The sequence below is a fragment of the Dunckerocampus dactyliophorus genome, chromosome 1, assembly GCF_027744805.1.
Source record: "Dunckerocampus dactyliophorus isolate RoL2022-P2 chromosome 1, RoL_Ddac_1.1, whole genome shotgun sequence".
Lineage (NCBI taxonomy): Eukaryota > Metazoa > Chordata > Actinopteri > Syngnathiformes > Syngnathidae > Dunckerocampus > Dunckerocampus dactyliophorus.
The window spans coordinates 38,517,223-38,531,602 of NC_072819.1; the positions used below are offsets into that span (position 1 = coordinate 38,517,223).

A 14,380-nucleotide genomic window follows, 5' to 3' on the forward strand; every position below is an offset into this window, starting at 1 on the left:
AGCCCCGCGCCGCCACAACAGCGAGGGACGCAGGTAAACTCGCGCGCACCTTCTTTACATGTCAACAAAAAAGAAACACGAAACATGGACACTCGGATTATAATTTAGTTTATCGGATATAGAACCGGTTACGTATTCGCTTCCCATTCCTGGACGCATGACAGTAAGTTTTAACTTTTTTTTGCTGCTATCTGACGTACATGTGTTGAGAAGCTTTCTTGTGTTCGCCAGTTTCCTGTTGTGCTCTTCGCTTTTAAAATCTCGAAATGAATGACTTGAAAGCTTTAAGTCACTCCTGTGTTCTGTGTCCATAGCCTACATAACTTTTTCATTCACATCATTCTTTGTGACGCCCTTGTCACACCGCAACAAACCGTGGATGTCTGCTGAAGCCAGATAAGACCGTTTAAATGTCATGTTCCTCCCTCGCTGTTATGCCTCCTGACAGGCTGGAGCCCAACAGAGTTTGATCCAGCATCATGATACAACTGGGTATCCAGGTTACCCAGGTGACAGAGTGGGTCAAAGCAACCCACCACTCAAAAAACAGGTCGATTCTCCTTTAGAGCCTTATGTTTACATCTTAGCTGCTAAAACTAGCATGAAAATAGTCAGATGATCATCATCAGCATTTGCATGCTTTCATCTTGGTCAACTATATTTAGAAACAACACATTGTGGGAGCATGTCTTTGTATTTTTGGCATGCAACTAAAAAGAGAATGTGAACATATTCCAAAAGACTTATATAAAAGAGCCTGGGGTGTTTATTAGATCATTAGAAGTATTTTTAGCTTTGGCAGGCTGTCAAAAACCAGATCTTCAGTCTACTGCCTACTTTCTACTACATCTTGATGTGATCCTAATTAATCAAGTCAGTCCAAAGGTGGTTGGTACTCAGCAGCCTGTAGGCCTATATCTACCAGCTAAGTAGTGTGTACAAAGTGCATCTAAACAAGGAAGTAACATTTAAACAAGTCTGACACCATTTAAAGTAAGTGCATTTAGAATTGCCAGTCTTTGCCAAGTGTTTGGCTATAGGCCTGATTTGGAATAGCATAAGTGCCATAATACACTGTCTATGACACGGATGTCCATTTTTGTACCCACGCTTGCTTTTTATAGGCCTTTGGCCGATTTTTCAAAATAAAATTAATTCATTATTAATGACATATATTATTAATCGGATATTACACTAATTTACTTAGTCACCTACAACACAAATCTAAGGTGTTGGTGTTTTGTCCAGATAGCTTAGCATGTGTTGACTTGCGTTCGATTGGTTTTACCATTTTAAATGTACAAAATGTATCAAAGTGGCCCCCTGCTACAGTATGACCTCATTGCACTTTAAGTAACAGCAATAAAACACAGAGGTTTATTTTATTTTAAACATGAACAACAATTGAACATAGTACAAATTTAAAAAACATAAACATAAAAACAATAGAAAAAACTAACAAAGAAACCCAGAATCAAATAAGTTTGTCAAGTTTATGACATAGGTTGCAGGTTACAGCAGAAACCAGCACCAAAGTCCTAATTTATGATCGTGTTTGATAAGGTAACAGATACAGTGGTTATACAAAGTCAACACACCATTAAACAAATACTTCGTTAGAATACTACAGCAGCAGGTGCAAGTCTCTTGTATGTACGACTGACTACCAGTATGCCGCATTTTGTTTGCAAAAGTGCCCAATATCGATCAGATTGCAAGGTTGTCCGTTGTGCATGAACCCCTTTCAACCACCACGCAGATGTTTATGTCCAGATATTAAGGGGGTGTTTGCTTGACAGTTCACATATAGACACAGAGTTTACATGTAGTCACATACAGTTTTATTACACTAGGTCCCCGACTAACAAACATCCGACTTGCGAACATTCGAAGATACGAACGCAAGCTGACTGGTCTATATTTTCATATATTTTGCCTTATAGTAACTAAATATTTATACTGCTACATGCTTGACCAGTAGAGGCAACTGTGACACTGCTAATGGGACCAACAGGTAGAGGAAGAAGGTGGGGAGAGAGTGTAAAGGAGAAATGCAAAGCTAAATTGTAGCTGTAGATACAACCCGAACAGAGCGTGTGATTAAAGTTTATGAAGAGTTAATAGGCCTGCCTAATTCCACACCACCCACAGAACACTACCTCTTTTAGAAGAGGCTAACGACGACGACGATTTGTCCTTTTTTCAATAACTCCTCCACCACCACCACAACGACGTATACTCGACCACTCCTCTTCAAAGGTCAATAACATTTATCATTATGTATTATATCACTTTTATTACTGTTATTTTCATTAATTATTCTCTTTTAATATTACTACTGCATCCAAACTCATATTTACATACATACGCATATACTGTATATGCATACACGTACATGTAGTACCTATATCATTGGTAATATTACCTTTTGTTGGACTTACGAACAAATCGACTTGCGAACGGTCGTCTGGAACCAATTGTGTTCGTTAGCTGGGGACCTAGTGTATTTTGTTATTCATTTATCATTTATTTTTTCAGTTTGTCTTTGTTTAAATGTGTTTTGAAATGCTTCATCATTTTTAACTGTACAAAAACATTCCATAGCGGTGCGAAAGCAGTTTATAACCACTAAATAGATCAGAGCACGTTGTCTGTTCTGTATGTTTTACAGTATTGAACCATATGTCTGTGTGTTACTTTAAAAACATAACCTAAATGCCTATTCAGCCTGGTTTCACAGGTTTAGAGTTTCACATTGCTGTAGGATAAGTGTTGAATACGGCTGCGACACGTCTTATTGTTTGAACTGTAATATTGACTTAAATGATTAGTGTGTGGTGGAAAGTAACCACCTAACGTCAGCGTTGTGAAGAAGATTGTAACTTGTGACTATTGTTTTTATCCATTTTAGGTGAAATATAGAACGGCCCACAGTAACTCCCTTTCAAACATAATAGAAAAAGTTAACAGGTTGACATTGAAACTGTCTCCTGAAACGAACAACCCTCACCTGAGGCTTTATGTGTACATGATAGATTTTGGTTGCAACAAGCAGACTTGAAGTCCCAACAAGGAGGAAGTTGGTAATGAGTCAGCCAACCTGGTGATAAACATACGTCCCCAGCGTTTAATCATCAGGACTATAATTGCGAGAAGGAGTGGGGGACTTCCCATTTACGCAGTAGGTAGAAGACTACATTGGTCATATAAAGTCTAACAGCCAACAGCAGGAAGGTCTTTTGATCATTTACAATGAAACCGTGCAAGTAGGAAGTCCTCCAACGTAAGTTTTAACCTCTCGCTTCGCAGTTCTGCAACAGAGCAAGGAACTCTTCTCCACAATGGCAAGCCAGGACCCAGTCAACCATTCACATGCTGCGTTTGACCACTTTGTGCAAGCGCAGGACTGCAAAGATGTGCAACGGTATTTTGATGAACTTTGTCGGCAGCTGGACATCAATTTGAAGGATTTCAAGAGTTTCTATAGCAAGCTAAAAGAAAGACTGAACTACTGGCGGGCAAAAGCCTTGTGGACAAAGCTGGACAAGAGGGCATCTCACCCGGACTACCAACAAAGAACAGCCTGCACCAAAAACAAGGTATTTGTCAGGCAATTCTTGGATCTGTCTTCTATTTTAAAAGCACGTGTGATGGCAATATGAGTAAATGATAACCCAAGATGGCTAACATATAAAATCCATTTTTCCCCCCCAAATTAAGTTTTTCATTTTCATTTATTAAATTCTGTTTTTTTACCTTTTACATTTATTTTTACCGAGTGTGTACTTTTGTGACAGTAAATAAAATGTCTGTTAATTAAATGCAAAAATCCTCACCTTTATTGATGCAATATATCATTGCCCAGTATTTCCGAATTAACTATTAAGTACAAAATACAAAAGTAAACAAAAGTATTTCTCAGATGTAGCTTGGCTAACTTTTGTAATGGGATGTCAGTGTCTGCACTCATTGCTGTGGAATCCTCAATGAACTGTAATGCCCGTCTGCTTGTGGTTAAGGAATACGTAGTCACCGATGCAATTCCAATGGCGTTATTAATGTGAGTATTAACTATTATCTGAATCAATTCCAGCCATTTTTCAAAAGACAACCCCTTCAGTGCCATTTTGGATGATTTTGACTGATCTTTCAAGGCACACAGAATATATAAAATATGGAACCTGTCATGTTTATATAGCCATCAGAAAAAAAAGTTTGTTTCTACCTTTTTCCATTGTTTAGTAATCAGCAGTTGAACATAGGTAAGTTTCAGGAAAATATCAGTTCCCGACTAGAAAAGGGAGACAACCAGCTTTTTGTGAAAAGATACATTTCAAGCATAACCTTGACTTTGAAAGAAATATTTTTTTCTTTTTTTTGTGACAGCTAAAATATCTAAACAACTATACCAACACAAACAACACAAAAAAGGGGTTGTTTCACATCAATATAACTATTTACAAATATAACACGATGAACTATTTACAAAGATAACATCATAAACTATTTCCAATTTTCACATTTGGAACTGAACTATGTGCATGTGTGCACGTGTGTGTGTGTGTACGCGTTAAAATTTCCCTACAATGCCTAACCTTCTGCACGCTACGCTTGTCAACACTCTCCCACTTCTTCCTTCCTGTCATGTGTGTTTCTTCCATCCACATTTTATGGCTTAAAATTGCTCTGAAGGCAATTCCGTTAGTGGGGAGTTGTGTCATCGCCTCTTTTAGCCTCTCGAGCCAAAAAAAACGTGAAAGATGTTGTTGGGATCGGCCGTTCGGCTGGAAACGTGAATTTCTCTTGGAGATTAATAGAGTATCTCTCTCTCTCTCTCTCTCTCTCTCCCTCTGTCACTCTCTCTCTCTATCATAACAACGTATAACTACGTCTTTGGTATTGAATGAGTTAATATATTTTTTATGACACCCGTATTTTGTTTACACATTTAGACAGGATGTGTCAAACAGCGCTCTTATTTTGAAGGCCAGCAGTGTGTTGTGTGTGTTGAGAATGTCTGTTGACAGTTAAGATGAGCTGGGAGCAAGAATAAACGTGCTTCTCGTTGTTATAAAGTAAAACACAAAATGGTGTAAACACACTCATACAGCCTGAGTCACGCACACACAGCCACACCAGCATGCTCCACTAACCGAAGCTAACCCCGCTAACTTCCATTCATGCTTCCATTCATGTAAGAGAGGAGTTTCAAAGTTTTTTGGCCAACTTTTGCCAGTGTTTCAGATCACCATTTCGACATGTGAGAGGGGGCGGGCTAGTGTTTGTGATGAGTTTGTGATGGAGCGGTCTGCGGGTCACAACACAAACGTTCCTTCTCCTCACGACAGCATTTCATTCACATTATGTCAATTTTCTCAAGATCCCGTGTTAAGGCGTAGATTTCCGTTTTTCTTGTACAATTCCGTGATTCCGTCTGCGATTCCACTAACACGAAAATCATAGGGCACATCTCTGGTGTTAAAGGTGAAATGATTTCCCTCGATCATTTGTATCATCTTTACCTGGAACGTGTTCAAATGTTTTATAGCTTATTTTCCTTTGTCAGTTAATGATATCTGATTCAAAATGCTCTGTAGGACGGCACGTATGTACAGCATATCTGACACCGTATTGTAGTTTTTTAACTGTTTTTTTGTGAAATCTTTCTCATTTTCTCAAGGTTGAACTCATGGGTTCATGAGAACATTTTGATTTTGTGCTGCGTTCTGTTTGTGCCACATCCACATTGGCTGACAATTAAATGGTCTCTCTCCTGCTTAGTGTCTCATCCTGGGGGCTGGGCCATGTGGGCTGAGGACAGCCATTGAACTCTCCTTGCTAGGTGCTCAGGTGGTGGTGTTGGAGAAGCGAGACACTTTCTCCAGGAACAATGTTCTCCATCTGTGGCCCTTCACCATCTGTGACCTCCGTGGCCTCGGTGCTAAAAAGTTCTATGGAAAATTCTGCTCTGGCTCGCTAGATCACATCAGTGAGTGACTGCTGTTAGAAGATAATATAATTGTATACTGTATTATGCAAGGAATTTAAGACACACTGAACTGCATGATAGGAGACACAGTAAAAAGATCTTATTTCAAAATGAAATGCAGTGTTTCCCGCATGACAATCTCTTTGTGCCATGGTGGATTGCGGATGGGCGAGGTTATGTAATCGTCAAATTTGCACAAATGAAGGTCTCTTCACCAGTTGCTTTTTTGAAAAAGAGAGGGGTCTGATTACTTGCTAAATATAGCGACAAAGTTACTAAGTTGACAACACTGATCCCTCCTGCTCCGTCGTGTTATTCCCTGGCAGCAGGTGTGTTACAATGTGTTTATGAGAGAGGGCGAACAGCTAGTGCCAAATCTATTTGTGGCAGTCAAAATTAATTTGTGGCGGGTAACACTGTTAAAATCACAAGGAGACAATACCATTTTTTAAAACTGAATTGATTTATTCAGATTTTTTTTTTTTTTAAAGATTGAATTGACTTGTTGTTAAATTGGTGTTTGCAGGCATTCGTCAGCTGCAGTTGATTCTTTTAAAAGTATCACTTCTCCTTGGCGTGGAGGTTCACACTGGAGTGGAGTTCCAGGGTCTGATTGAGCCCACAGGAGAGAAAGGTACTCCTCAGACTTTCTCCCTTTTGTTTGACTCAGTAAAACCTCTTGTTACCTGTAATTATGACAAGACCTGCTAAGACACATTTGAAGTATTTTTTATTTGATAGGATGGATGGTCAAAGTTCAGCCTGAGACTCATCCTGTGTCAACCTTCCAATTTGATGTTTTCATCTCTGCTGGCGGAGGCAGGTTTGTCCCTGAGGGTGAGACAAACGACACGCAGTTGCAAGAGAGGCCACAAAAAGCAGCAATTCATTGTTTTGCAAAGCCCCAACGTTCCCATTATTGTCAGTGTATGGTCAATATGTCAATGTTCATCTGTACTGTTTCCTCTTCTTATCCCGCTGAAAGGGTTCAAGCACAAGGAGCTGAGAGGTAAGCTGGCCATCGGCATCACGGCCAACTTCATCAACAGGAACACAACAGCAGAGGCCCAAGTGGCCGAAATCAGCGGTGTGGCTCGTATCTACAACCAGAAATTCTTCCAAGACCTGCTTACAGAGACTGGTAGGAGTCCATTTGACATGTGGACTGATGCATGGAAGGGGACAAAAGTAACTTGTTTGCTTTGAGATCTCAAACAAAGAAGGAATCAGTTCTAGATTATTTTGCAATAACATATGCAATAATAATGCTTTTGTTTATTTTTCTTTTCTAAAGCCTCAAGGCTTGTCATGACTGATGCAGTCAGGTTGGGTTTGAAGTGATGTGAGAAAAAGTTGACAAAGCCGTTGATCGATGTGCCCAGTTTTGTCTTGATTACAGCTTTCAACCATTCTTCTCTGGCTTTGACTGTTCTGGCCTTGACTTAACTCACACTTGCACCCTTTCATGCAGAGTATGAAGCAATTTTCATTGAATTACTCAGTTTCAAAAGAAAGAAGAGCCAAAGTGCCTCTCTTGACAACGTCAGACAAACTGAATTAATACTCATATTGCATACCAATAGTATTAAAACCGGATTAAAACATTAATCCTTGGTTTGTGTAAAGTTAGTCAAAATGTGACAAACTGCTCAGTATTAAGAAAACTGCATTTCATAAAACCTGCCAGACAGGTACTGTATATAATTGTAGTTTGTTTTCCTCATTCACTGCTCTCTCCACAGGTATTGATTTGGAGAACATTGTATATTACAAAGATGATACCCACTACTTTGTCATGACTGCCAAAAAGATGAGTTTGCTGAAGAAGGGTGTCATCAGACAGGTGAGAATAAGGCATTTTAACATTGCAGCTGCAACTCTTGGCAGTACAGACACACAACAAACAGGTGGTGAGATAACGCTTCCAACATGTCATCCAGGACTTCAGCGAAGTGGAGGATTTGCTAGCTCCATCCAACGTTGATCAGGAGGCATTGCGTCGTTACGCCCATGGTGCTGCCTACTTCTCCACTGGGGGCAAATTACCAGATCTGCAGTTTGCTCAGAACCATGCTCGCCAGCCGGATGTGGCCATGTTTGACTTCACATGCATGCAGAGAGCTGAGAATGCCTCGCTAGTTCGGGAGCGTAGGGGCAAGAAGTTGTTGATGGGTCTTGTTGGAGATTGCCTGGTGGAGGTAGGTCAGTTTTTATGCAAAGGTTATTGCTGAACACATTCAGCTTTTCGCCATCAAAATAGATAAAAGAGCAATTCTAATTATCTTATTTGTCTTTGGGTAAGCTGCACAGTGCAACATTGGTTGAGCACTGCTGACGATTGCACTATATAAGATTCTGGATTCACATTTGTGTTATGTCCAGCCTTTCTGTGTGGTCATTTGTTTCCTCAACTACATTCCACAGGATGAATAAATGTTTATGGTTATAAATTCTATTTCACTCTTAATTTGGGCTACTCTCTGCAGCCGTTCTGGCCTCTCGGAACTGGAATTGCTCGTGGATTTCTGGCAGCTTTTGACACAGCATGGATGGTGAGAAGCTGGGGCATGGGTGCCCCTCATCTTAAGGTCCTAGCTGAGCGGTGAGTTGTCCTAATGACACATTGTGTGGCTATTAATGTGTCGGTCAGAGGCTTTTATGGTTCATCACAGGAAATTATTAAAATTAGGGATGCTCTGATCAGGGTTTTATGCAGCCGATTCCAATACCGTTCATCCATGAGTGAAATCGGCCGATACCGATCACATAGATTAAGTGTACATTTTAAAATTTACTATTAGCTATACAAAATTAAAAAGGAACCATAGAATCTCCTTCATTTAGACAAAAACATATTTGACTAACAATCATGGAAAAAATGATTAGACCACCCTTGTTTCTTCAGTTTATTGATCCATTTTAATGCCTGATACAAGTAAAGGTATATGTCTTTGGACAAATATAACGATAAATAAATATAATGTCGATAACAAATATAGCTCATAAGAGTTTAATTTAAGAGCTGATATCTAGCAACTTCCATGGTTGTTTGATAATAATCAAAATCACTTAAGTTCTTACCTGAATAGCTAAAGCATTGTGCTGCCAAAAATTAACTTTTTTGTTGTCATTGTTATATTAGTCCAAACAAAGGTATCTTTAGTTGTATCAGGCATTAAAATGAACAAGAAACAGAAGAAACAAGGGTGGTCTAATCATTTTTTCCATGACTGTAGTTTTCAAGAGAACATATTTCACTGAAACTTACAGAGGATGAGATGCCTTCTTTGGGGAGACTTTGGATGCGAGAGCACACCTCCACCGCCGATGAAGGCCGGCCATCCAGTCCGACAAATCCAACCACTTTTCGGACTATCCGCCTTAGACCTGACTGCCACGCACATACGGGCGAGTGTCCAGCGCTAGCCACATTAACCGCCGCCCGACTGATGATCACATCGCGAGCCTCGAAACTCACCACACCTCGCCAAATGCCCGCCCCCCCCTAAACTAAAGCTTTTTAATGTACCACCTCGGTGAGATATTTTTTGTGGCATGTTTTGCATGGTGCAAAATTTACACGGCAGACATGATTATTTTGGCTTTGGCATGCCAGCGCAGTGTGGGGGAAAGTGGGGCGGAGACGCTCGCTACAGGCTGCATGCTGCAATACTACAATCGATCGATCGGAGCACCCCTAAAATAAGTGTTTATTGCAGATTATAATTTTTTTTCTTGTAGTCTTGAATTCAGAAAAAAAAGTTGATTACTGATGCCACAAACCTTTTTTGAAGAACATGGCTTCTTCTACAAAATATGTAAAACCTTCTTTTGTGAAGGCTAATTGTGTTCGGTCGCGTGAGGTGCAAAGTCAGTTTGTTGCATCACATCATAGACGCAGCCCTTCATGCTGATTCTAACGTGCATCCTATACCTCTTATCCCGTGCTACTTTTCTAAAAATGTCCAGAGAAAGCATCTATCAGATCCTGTCACAAACCACACCAGAAAACACAAGCAAAAACTATGCTGCTTACAGCATCGACCCCAAAACACGATACATGAGAGTCAACCTCTCCTCCATCCAGACTAGCCAGGTGAGCGTTGTTATCCTTTTATACACTGTGAAGGTTAAAGTTCAAACAGTTCACACACAGTCTCACTGAGACTGCTTTTATATCAGATGAACTCTGCATGTTTAGTAATTCGGCTGCCACCTTTTTAGGTGCAGCACCTTTACGATATTGATAAATCCAATCCATCCAGCAAGAAACAGAAGAACAGGTGGTCGTATGAGCGTCAAGGTCAGTTTGTATCAACTTTGATGATGCTTTCAGTTTTTATTTAGCGCAAAAGGGCTGCAGACTAAGAAAATGGCTGTGCATGTCTTTTAGATTCATTCAGTGGTTTTGAGGAGTTGCTAAAATGGTGCCAGAAACACACCTCCGGTTACAACAATGTGGATGTCAAAGATTTCACTAATTCATGGAGGTCTGGGCTGGCTCTCTGTGCTTTGATCCACCACTTCAGACCTCAGCTCATGTAAGTCGGCTACCAGGAACTGAACCTGAAATTTGGTGGTTTGAGTGTTATGGTTTAGTGGTATTCATCTGTGGTTTAGCCAGCAACTAAAATAAGTTAATGATTTCTGTAACTGTTATTATTCCCTCAACACAGTGACATGAACTCAGTGAAAGTGTCTAGTTCTGTCCACAATCACCAACGGGCCTTCACTATCTTGGAGAAGGAGCTTGGCATTCCACCTGCCATGTCTGCCAGTGACTTTGCCAATGGCGGTCAGATAGACAAACTGTCTATGGTCCTCTACCTCACACAGGTTAAAGATGCCTTCACTCTGCCAACTCCAGGTAAATAATATGTATCTTTGTCATTGCAAAAATGACATGTTATACCAATATTGACACAACAGAAAAAAAACATTTCAATTATGGACACTCAACAACAAAAAGAGGCACACTAAAAATCAGCAAACTTGCAAAGATGTGAATGCTGAATCTCGACTATGTGGGCATCCACTGTATAGTATAGTAGTATAAGTAGTAAATATAAAAATAGAAAATATATATTGATTTATTTTATTTATAAATATGAGTATTTAGGTACATTGTACATCAGGGGTACACACAATCAAAAATGATCTACCTCTTATTATAAAACAAAGCATATACACTCCTGATTAAAATTATAAGACCAGTTGGAAAATTGCTAGAATTTGCATTTTGCACATTTGGATCTTAATGAGGTTTTAAATAGAGCTACAATATGCAAAAACAAGAAGGGGGAGTGAGACAAAAAACATTTGGAACTTTGGAACAACAACAACAAAAAAACGGAAATGGGTTGTTTATCACCTGATCAAAAGTTTAAGACCACAAGCTATAAAAGCCAAAATCTGCTCAAAATGTTCATTTTCTGCCAGGCATTCACACTGTCATGCCCTCCTAATGGCTAAAGCTAAGAAGCTTTCTCATTTTGAATGTGGTCGGATTGTCGAGCTGCATAAGCAAGGCCTCTCGCAGCGTGTGATTGCTGCTGAGGTTGAGCGCAGTAAGACAGTCATTCTACATTTTTTGAAAGATCCTGAGCATTATGGAACAAAAGACCCAAAAAAAATCACACCTGCGCTGAGCCGGAGGATCCGATTGGCTGTCCATCAAGACACAGGGCGGTCTTCGATCCAAATTAAGGACCTTACTGGTGCTGACTGCAGCGCAATAACCATCAGACGGCATCTGCGGGAAAAGGGTTTAAAAAAACGAATTCAGAGACCTCGTCTCCTTCAACGCCACAAAACTGCCCGTTTAGACTTTGCCAGGGAGCATCAAACATGGGACATTGAAAGGTGGAAAAAAGTTGTATTCTTTGATGAGAAAAAATGGAACCTTGATGGTCCAGATGGCTTCCAACGTTACTGGCATGACAAGCAGATCCCACCTGAGATGTTTTCTACCCGGCACAGTGAAGGGGGTCCATCATGATCTAGGGTGCTTTTGAGTGGAACACTAGAGCTTCAGGTGGTGCAGGGTCGTCAAATGGCTTCATACGGTCAAACAGTTCCATACAGTTGATGCCCTTCGAGAAGCCATCTTCACCACTTGGAGCAATGTTCCCACTAGCCTCCTGGAAACACTCGCATCAAGCATGCCCAAAGCAATTTTTGAAGTGATTAACAAGAACGGTGGAGCTACTCATTACTGAGTCCTACTGAGAACATTTTGTGTTCTGGTTTGGAGAGTTTTTTGTTATTTTTTGAGCGATGGTCCTAAACTTTTGATCAGCTGATAAACAGCCTATTTCAGTTTAATTGTTGTTTTAAATAAATTACTTTTTCAAAGTGCTTTTTGTTTTTGCATATTGTAGCTCTACTTAAAACCTCATTAAGATCCAAATGTGCAAAATGCAAATTCTAGCAGATTTTCAACTGGTCTTAAAATTTTGATCAGGTCTGTCTGTACCTGTCAACCCTCTCAATGTCACTGGGAAACTGGAAGCTGCCTCTTTCTCGGCCCCCTCCTGTGTAAATAGTATCTGGTATTATTACTATATTTTAACTTACATGAAAAAAACAAAAAAAAAAATCTCCAATTCTGCCGGAGCAGCACAGCTTCCAGTCCGCTCTGCAATACTTGGGCAACAACGGTGTATTACAGGGTGTAGATGTTGGAAGTCAGGCCTTCAGAATAAAAGAAGCACGCTAGTAAAATAACATGTTTGCAACACAGTAGTCAGTCGGGCCCTTACACCAATCACCCGCTCCACCCAGGGGAAATGCTTGCGCAAGTTTAGTGGAAATGCATTTGGAAGATCAGAATTTCTCTTTTTTTTCCTAATTTTCCCTTATTTTGCCAGAACATTTTCTGTATTTTGTAGTGCAGATGTTGACATATATGGTGTAAAGAAAAGCAGGTAGGATCATAAGGCCACATGTTTGTCATATACAGTAGGTATAGAAACAATTTCCCAAGCGTTTTGTTTCAGGTTTGCTCGCATGGTTACTGGCACCATTAGCTAAACATAATTTTCTGTTTAATAGAAGTCTCTTTCACACCTGAGTCTACCATGTGGCGGGTGGTGCTGATGTTATTCTGCCTTTTTCGGATACCATGTCACATTTCTACACGTGCGCACTTCCTGTTTCTTACTGAAACTGCGGTTTGAATGTCATCATGCTAAATTTCCTGATACTGAAACACATTTCTATTCTGGTATAGTCTTGTTATATTTACTCAAACAAAACAACTAAAATGTAGTCTGGAGTTTCTATTAAATAAGTAATGTGAATGCTGCAGCTTGTGCTCTATTACGTCTCTGAAGATGGTGGTTGGTGACAGCAGTTACATAACCTGGCTGCGAACACGCTCAACAAAGGGTCAGCTTCCAACCTCCCACTAAAACGTGCATAGTGGGAAAACTGTCTCTTTAAGAGCTGACTACCCATAATTCATTGAGCTCAAGTGCTGTGTTCAGCTGTCTGTGCTGCTTCTCGCCTGCACTCAACCAGTCCAGCTTGGTGTGGAGCTATTTCGCCAGGCTCCGACGGGATGAGCATCTGCGTTAAATGTGGATTATTTTTCACTCTTGAGGATGAGTTTGTAGAACATTTTGAGTATGATGAGTGTGTGCTTCATATATGTGAATTTTTAAAGCTGCGACTGACCTGGAGTGGGTGTGATAGTCTTTCTATCCTTCTGTGATGCTCTGTTTGGGATCGGATGTGCAGGTAGCAGGGAGCCGTCATTTGCCGGTAACCTTATCTTCAATGCAGTTTAGGAGTTTTCATGTGAAGTGGTCTGATAAATTAGTAGGTGCAGCTGTGACGCTTGCAGTCCATACTAGCAAGGTGCGTTTTACACCATGACGAGAATACTGTATTTATTGCAATCAGAACATTTAACATGTGTATACATTCAGGTGTATAATGCTGCAAGTAGGCCAACATGTGAATGTGTTGTGAAAGAATAAGAAACTTGCCTAATATGTTACTACTCTTCCTGTCTTTCAGCTACAGAGCACACAGGCTTCCTGCCTTCTTCCAAGCCTCTGACTCTCTCCCCGACATACTCGGCTGTGTTTTTTCTCAACAAACTGAAGCACAACTCTCTGCAAAGACGCAAGGTATGCCCACTGTTGCTTGAGACTCCTTAGCATTAAAAATATCTCTTTTAATGAGGTGGAAACATGTTGGCATGCTGCCCGGTGTTTACTTTTTCTCTGGACCTTTGCACTGAGTTCTTGCCCTGCGTGTGACTTGTGTCTGCTAAGCACCAAAAACTTGGGCATTTTTTTCATTTCTTTAGTCATCAAAATGGTACACGTGTGTGTGTGTGCGTGTGCATGTGTTTGCCAGTCAAAATAATCATTACATGATAGT

General features: G+C 40.3%; 1 protein-coding gene across 1 annotated transcript in view; it reads left to right on the forward strand.

Annotated features, from left to right (window-relative positions):
- Positions 1-14,380, forward strand: part of mical1 (microtubule associated monooxygenase, calponin and LIM domain containing 1) — a 24,156-nt gene continuing 9,776 nt past the window's right edge. The window contains exons 1-14 of the mRNA XM_054777145.1: positions 1-163; positions 3,310-3,599; positions 5,782-5,989; positions 6,516-6,623; positions 6,731-6,826; positions 6,975-7,130; positions 7,732-7,832; positions 7,930-8,187; positions 8,476-8,591; positions 9,959-10,085; positions 10,214-10,292; positions 10,383-10,530; positions 10,666-10,856; positions 14,012-14,124. Coding sequence (XP_054633120.1) covers positions 3,342-3,599; positions 5,782-5,989; positions 6,516-6,623; positions 6,731-6,826; positions 6,975-7,130; positions 7,732-7,832; positions 7,930-8,187; positions 8,476-8,591; positions 9,959-10,085; positions 10,214-10,292; positions 10,383-10,530; positions 10,666-10,856; positions 14,012-14,124 — 1,959 coding nt within the window. The 5' untranslated portion in view covers positions 1-163; positions 3,310-3,341. The remainder of the gene's footprint in view (positions 164-3,309; positions 3,600-5,781; positions 5,990-6,515; positions 6,624-6,730; positions 6,827-6,974; positions 7,131-7,731; positions 7,833-7,929; positions 8,188-8,475; positions 8,592-9,958; positions 10,086-10,213; positions 10,293-10,382; positions 10,531-10,665; positions 10,857-14,011; positions 14,125-14,380) is intronic.